Source organism: Leiobunum rupestre, chromosome 4 (assembly GCF_980474605.1).
Source record: "Leiobunum rupestre chromosome 4, qqLeiRupe1.1.hap1, whole genome shotgun sequence".
Taxonomy (NCBI): domain Eukaryota; kingdom Metazoa; phylum Arthropoda; class Arachnida; order Opiliones; family Sclerosomatidae; genus Leiobunum; species Leiobunum rupestre.
The window spans coordinates 26,854,758-26,861,936 of record NC_143387.1 but is presented as its reverse complement, the minus strand read 5'-3'; the positions used below and the strand labels follow the sequence as shown (position 1 = coordinate 26,861,936).

Below are 7,179 nucleotides of genomic sequence, written 5' to 3'. Positions count from 1 at the left end.
CGATCCCCTCGTGGCGGTCGGTGTGGACCGCACTACGTTCTCCCTTTCATGAGGACTTCAACTCGACGGCACTCTTTCGTTCCTTCGTCACTGAAGGAATGGAATACCCTTCCCAAGGAGGATCCCTCCTACTTCGCCTCCCTTCCTATCCTCCTTGCCCTTCCGGACAGCGTTGCCAGACGTACGATAATTATCGCACAGTGCGATAATTTAATCAAAATTTTTAGGGCATACTATAATTTTAATGGCGTATGATATCGTACCATTATTTCGATAATTCTGCCTCAACGTACTATAATGTACGATAATCTTTAGATTTTTTTAAAAACCTACGAACGATTTATATTTTATTATTAATTTATATAACTTTTCTACTTAAAAATGAATCATATACATTTTCTGTACGCGTAGTCCAGAGTGTGAGTTTATTACTCCTAGCTATTACCGCTTTTTTTAAAACATTTTTAAACATATTAAGTTCAGTTAATAATGATAATAGACTTTTGTTTATTTTCCTGAAATAAAACTCCTGTAGTGCTTTAAAAAATCATCTAAATTCAACGCATTTATGTATGAATTAAAATTTATCGCAAAAAAGAAATGTACGATAATTTTTTGGCCTAGATACGATAATTTCAGATTTTCGATCTGGCAACGCTGCTTCCGGACCACCTCAAATGCATTGTGGACCGCTCAAAGTTCGCCCGCGAGCTAAACGCTTATTTAACCTGATCTCATTACCCTGTGTAAATTTTCCTGTATATACTCTTTGATCTCATTGTTTTATAAATTTACCTTGCAAACTACTATGGGCATCGCCTTTTGCAGGAATAAAATACTTAAGAACTAGGCCAAAACTATTCGCTCGCTTTGGGACAAAAAGAGTACACCTTTTATCCCAAACTACCAACTTCTTTTATGCAATAACAGCCAAACTGTATTTTGAAGTTGCTCGCTATTTTCTAAAAATTACTCCAAAACCATGGAGGAAGAAGTAGTTTCTTCCTCCATGCCAAAACTAGCGAATAGTTTTCGCCTAGTGTTTTTGCTAAGCCTGCCCTTAATTTGTCAAAAAAAAGCACTACCTGGTTCAAAGAAAATACCATACAGGTGAAAAGTTTCCATTATTTCAACTACACTATATAAACAGCAATTTGCAGATCCTGGCTCTTGGAAACATTACTTGGCGATTTCCTTGAAGATGTTTTACTGAAGGGCCAACGTTAGATTTTTTTGTAGGGCAGTCAAATATATTATTTCAAAAAATGTCATTGAATATTTTAATTTATTTGAATATCATCATTTATCGTGGGAGTTAAAAGCATAGAAATTTACGTAATATTTCTATAGTTAAAAAATGAATTCCCTTTTTATTATCCTATATATCAGTCATCATCTGATTCAGAACTGTTACTTTCATGAATATTCCTAGAATTCAACCAAAAATTTTGTCCACTTTCTAGTCCAGTTCTATTTACGCCCATTAAAGGTTTTATGGCTGACAATAAACTAACGAATAAACGTGGAAATAGCACTTCTTGTTGAGCTAGTAGCTGTTTTGTACGATAACGTTCCTAATAAATATGATATATTAACTTAAATGGAAGATAATTTTGTTTTTATACATACTTTCGGCGCTTCGAAACATCCAGGGCAATTTTCAGGAATAACGGGTAGATGTTTCTAAATTAAAATAAAATTAACATGACAAGAAAGTGGAGCAAAATATATTTATACCTCTTCTGCAAAATTACGCAAATTTTTCTCTCTTACATATGCAAAGGGTCTAATAACCCTCAAGTCTTTTTCCCTAAATAAAACAGAATACTTTGTAAACTACTTAAATTTATTTAAAAAAGAATACTCACTTAACAGTGTAATTAACTTTCATGGTTCTTAATCGTCCATTATGAAATACAGACATGAATAAACTTTCCGCTAAATCATCCAAATGTTGCCCTAGCGCAATGACATTGTAGCTTTCCCTACGAGCACAGGCATAAATTCGCCCTCTTTTCATACGACTGCAAAAACTACAAATTGATTTACACTTGTCCAAATTTGCTGCTTGTTCAATTATGCCTTGGGTCTCGTAAAAATAAGGAACTTTCAAGCTAGCCAAATAGGGAATTAAAGGCCTGGGATCATAAGCATTGCTACCAGGGTCCACTGTAACAGCACCAATTGAGAATGAGACATCCTGGGCAGAGTTCAAATTGTCATTAATTATGTCAATGAAAGAGAAAATTGGTTTTTTATACCAATTTCTTCATATAAAATTGTAGCTGGTGGAGGCTATGTAGCAGAGAGAGAGAATCCTTGCCTCCAGAGAGACAAACCAACACTTTATCTCCATTTTTGATCATTTTAAAATCTTCATTCGCCTAAACAGACATATAGAAAAAAACATGGTAAACATTCAAATTTCAAACGGTACATAATATAAGAGAAGTATCCATATACAGGGTCGATACGAAATTTTCGGATTTCAAATCCCTGATTAATTTTGGCAATATACCTGACCTTTTTGGTAATATTCCTGCTATTTTTCATCATTTTATGTTTTCACAGTTTGAAACAATATTTTTTTAATATCATAAACTGAATTATATTTAATAAGAGCACACTGACAAGGAGAGTACCCGAGGTGTTTATTGCCGATTTTCTTCAAAGTCGGACGTAATGTAGACCTATATGATGTATGAAATTTCCCAAAAGGAGACGTTGCACTACCCATTTAATTTGACCACTTAAAACAAAAAATCTCCATTTAAAAAAGCATGGGATTTTCTCAGTTTCACAGGGTCCTAGCTTCGAATTTTTTTTTAATTTAAAATCACGAAATGGGTAATTTGGACCACATTTAGGTAAATGTCTTCAAGTTTGGGTAAATTAGAACATTTTTGAGGTAAAATTGTATCAATTTTTGGGTTAAAAAAGGAAAATATCTTATTTTTGTTTTAAATGGTCCAAAACATTTCCGGTTGCCTTGGCAAATCGAATGGATAGTGCAACGTCTCCTTTTCTGAAATTTCATATCTCATATAGGTCTACATTACGCCTGACTTTGAACAAAATTGGCGATAAACACCTCGGGTACTCTCCTTGTGAGATTGTATCTCCTCTCTCAGGAGCGGGCAAGAGAAGAGACTTCATTTTCTCTGCGATGCAAAGTTTGTTGACCAAGAAAATCCTTAACTTTTACGTTATTATTTAAATCCCGGACTTATTTAACCAAATTCAAAATCACTGACTTATCCAGGTTCCGTACGAACCCTGATATAGGTCATAAAAAGTGAAACATGTACCTTCAAGGCTCAAAACAGTTTATAATAGGAAATATTCCTGTCAAATCTCAGAAGCATATACATTAATCATAGGTTCTAAATTTACTGTGACGTAGAAAGATTTAACTTTGAATAAACTATATTTCTTGATTTAATAGTTTTCCAAAGCCAACATGTCATGTATTGCCGGGCACTATTTCTCATTAAGAAACATTTTGAAAAAAGAAGTGGGAGCCTGCGAAGGTACATGTTTCAAGCAAATAATATTACAGAAATGGGAAGATGAATACTTCTCTAAGAGATATATTATATACTGCTGGGGTTACTTATAAAAATACCTTTAACAGTGGTTTAAAAATATTTTTAGGTGGTGAATGCCATTTACAAGAAGTAGGTGGTATTGGACTAGTGACAATATTTTTACGAGGCATTTTGCAAATTAATTCCTTAGTAGTACACTTTAAATCACCATCATCCAACGAAACATTTTCTGATATTATTGAAGGTTTATACATCAATTTGGATATTATGGGCAAGTTCTTTCCTTCATCTGCAAAAAGTAAATGCTGTTGAGCCTCACTTGGAAGTAAAAAAATTCTATATGGCTTAGCTTCATCATCGAACAGAAGTGACTGATCTGGCATTATATTTCTGGGTACAAGCTTTTGAAAGTAGAATTGATTTTTAATGGAATGATTTACCAACAATGAAAATGAAAAATATTCACCTTATCAATAGAATCAAATAACTTTTCAGCAAATTTGAGGCAGTCTTTGTTACTGGACGGCAAAGGACCTGTATTAAATTCTTTGGGGTGGCTAAAATTAAATTCCCCAGATGCGTAGGAAATTGCACCAAGCCATTTCCTGTCTCTAAAGAGTTGGTGATTCTTATGCTTCCATTCTCCCGTTTCTTGGTTGAAGATATAAAGAGGAAGAAGCTTCCAGCCTTGCTTGGCTATCATTTGAACAGCTTCCAATACAAATTCCACATCATCATCAGTCATGAAAAAGGGCAAATTAAACCGACTGAAACCCGGGCGCAGAATTTCACGATGATTATATTCCCGATATCTTCTTAAATGAATTCTGTCAATTGTTCTAAAATGCGACCAAAGTGATAAATTTTACAAACCAATTAGAGTTTAAAACTTCCAGCCTATGTATATACCTATCTTCCGCCAGCAAATTTTCAATGGCTTGGGCTAATTCTTCATCTATTCTACAATGTATAACATAAATCGGTATACTAAATAAATGTTTTAAGATGGCCAATGTTAGTTACCCCAAAAGATCTTGAGAGTAAGGTCCAGCGCAGGCACATCCACCTCTAGTTTGAATGCCAAATAAATCATTTAACAACGTGCAGACATAATTGTGGTGTAGAAAGAAGCCCGATGCAGGGTGTTGAATGAGGAAAGAAAATATGGCTAATCGGGGTACTTTAGTACTACCTAGTAATATTATTTCTGGTACATTGCCCCATTTATCAAACACCTTCCTATATAGTTAAAATAAAACGATTATAATGAACGTAATTTAAAGGTGTTTATTAAATTACGCATTTACTGGCATAGTTTTTTTTCCCTGGCTTCAATCGCTTTTGCTGAACAAGCATCTTTGAGTTGAAATGCTAGGCCAGCTCTAATTGAAGCAATAATGGCAGGGGTCCCTCCTTCTTCCCTCATTTCTACTTCTTGAAGATAGCGGTGAGTTTCTCGAGATACAAAGAAAACGGAGCCTCCACCTCCACCAGATGGAACAGGATTGATAAATAATTTCTTTTTGGCTATAAGAATGCCCGGTGTGTCAGGACCTCCAACAAATTTATGAGGAGAAAGGAAAACTGCATCCTTGTAAACTAATTGCTGATTTGGTCTAGAAAAAAATTTTAATTTGAAAATGAAAGTCAATGTGGTAAAAAAATTACTAACCCAGTAATAACTGGGTTCATATCAATGTCCAGATATGGTCCTCCACACGCATAATCCCAAAAAGCTAACGCTCCATACTGATGAAGAAGTGCTGTAACTGCGTTCACATCAGTTAGAATACCAGTTATATTTGATGCTGCAGAAAAACTTCCCATTAACTTGAATCCTTGATCTTGATAGTTCTATATTGAAATGAAAACACATGAAAATACAGGATTTCTACTAATAAGGCTAATAATTTAAAATTTTGTGCTAGAATTTTCAAGTCATATAGCGTGGGCTGATTTAGCTGATATTTGCCTAGTAAAAATTTGAATGACTTTGAACCATGTCTTCAACCTTATTCAAAAATTATCTTAAGAGACTGAGCTCTATGATGAAATATATTCACGTTCACATTTTATGTCCAAATAGCTTTAGATAAATTTTAATTATGGTTCAAGATTTCAAGATATATAATATTTTAGTGAACACTCTGTATACATTTTTTTATTGCATAAAAGGTTAAAATTTACCTTCAATTCTTTTCCTAAATGAGTCAAATCAAGGAGTCCTAAATTGTTTTCACGTATTCTTATTACTTTTGCTCCAATTTCTTTCCATGGCAGCATATTGGAATGATGTTCAAATGGGCCAATGAAAACTACACTGGGAATTTGTTTGGAAAGTGCTAAAGCACTTATTAATTTGTGAACGGCTCCAGTAGCACCAGACCCAACAAATACAACTGCGTCATGTTCACTAGCATTAACGCAGTTTCTTATAATGTCCCTTGCTTCATGTCGATGAAGCGTGCTCTGCAATGAAGTTACGGATGTTGTTGTGTGAGTATTGCCATACATTGGTAAACATTCTTCATTAATAAAAGATTCAATAAATTTTAATGGCTTCCCAGATGCCACATAGTCACAGTATATGACTAAAAAAGAAAAATATTAAAACTGATCTATCTATAAAATGATTAACAGTTAATTGTCAACCTTTGCGCATTCCAAATGGAGCAGCAAATGTAGTTTCATTGCCAATAACATTTTTGTATATATAATGAAACAGATCCTGATGAACTTCAATCTCATCTTGGGTTTGTTTAATTTGTGGTCGATGGTCAGTTCCATGAGATAGATCATAAAATTTTCTATCGGCGTGGGTTTTTGCTTCTAAATTAAGCTCCTCAATGTCGACAGGCTCCGACTTGGACCGTTTCATATTTGTCAATGAAGGTTTCACTGTACCATGAGTTAAGTTCCTTTTTGAATGTGATGAGCTTTTCAACAGATTTTTATATTTTGTTGAAAAGAGGACTGTCAAACTAGTTGTAGTAGTAGTCGGAATTATTGTTTGATTTGAAGAGAGGCACCCATTTGTAGATAAGCTTCCCTTTCTTCGGTTTGTTTTTAACAAAACGAGGCCCCTCAAACTATTGTAAGAGAAATTGACAGGATCAAATAACTGTGAAATAGTTTTCAAGTAAGAGTTACGAAGGAAATTTTCCAACATAAGGCAACGACCACCAAGCACATGGCTACAAACATAGACAAATAAAAGATTCTCCACGAAAGTAATTCCGTGCCTTACCCCTTACTAATATCATGTGTAACATAATCACTCATAAGTATGCCATAAAAGCATTTTCGTTAATGAAACCTTGTTCACGGGATATGACGTAAATTACGTCACTTACAATTCCGTGACGAAATACGCGTCATCAACTTTACTGATGGGAAACGGAAGTTAGTGAGAATTCCTCGCGCGTTTCTGGCTTTGCCCATGTCAAGTTTAGCTCGTGCCTCGCGATTACATGATTTCAATTCCATGGTAACCTTTTCAATAGCGCAAGGATTATAAGCATTTTTGCATTTTTGGGTCCGCTTAATGTATGTTCGGCGTGAAACAAGATCTCATTGAATTTTTTTCAATGGAAATGTTATACAGAGGCATACTTATGAGCAATTATGTTAC

General features: G+C 34.5%; 1 protein-coding gene across 2 annotated transcripts; it reads right to left on the bottom strand.

Annotated features, from left to right (window-relative positions):
• Nucleotides 1-1,239: 1,239 nt before the first annotated feature.
• LOC149947315 (uncharacterized) lies at nt 1,240-6,872 on the bottom strand. 2 transcript variants are annotated; one of them, XM_090172085.1, is made up of 14 exons: nt 6,796-6,872; nt 6,201-6,637; nt 5,736-6,139; nt 5,221-5,402; nt 4,856-5,164; nt 4,572-4,787; nt 4,458-4,508; nt 4,015-4,387; nt 3,626-3,949; nt 2,262-2,384; nt 1,869-2,200; nt 1,738-1,810; nt 1,630-1,683; nt 1,240-1,574 (listed from the first exon to the last, which is right to left on the bottom strand). In XM_090172085.1, exons 1-14 carry the CDS (start codon nt 6,828-6,830, stop codon nt 1,386-1,388), a joined length of 3,102 nt encoding a protein of 1,033 aa, XP_090028211.1. In that variant the 5' UTR covers nt 6,831-6,872; the 3' UTR covers nt 1,240-1,385. The 2 variants fall into 2 exon arrangements, with proteins under 2 accessions (XP_090028211.1, XP_090028210.1); XM_090172084.1 differs by lacking the exon at nt 6,796-6,872 and having other exon boundaries at nt 1,242-1,574; nt 6,201-6,753.
• Nucleotides 6,873-7,179: the final 307 nt, after the last annotated feature.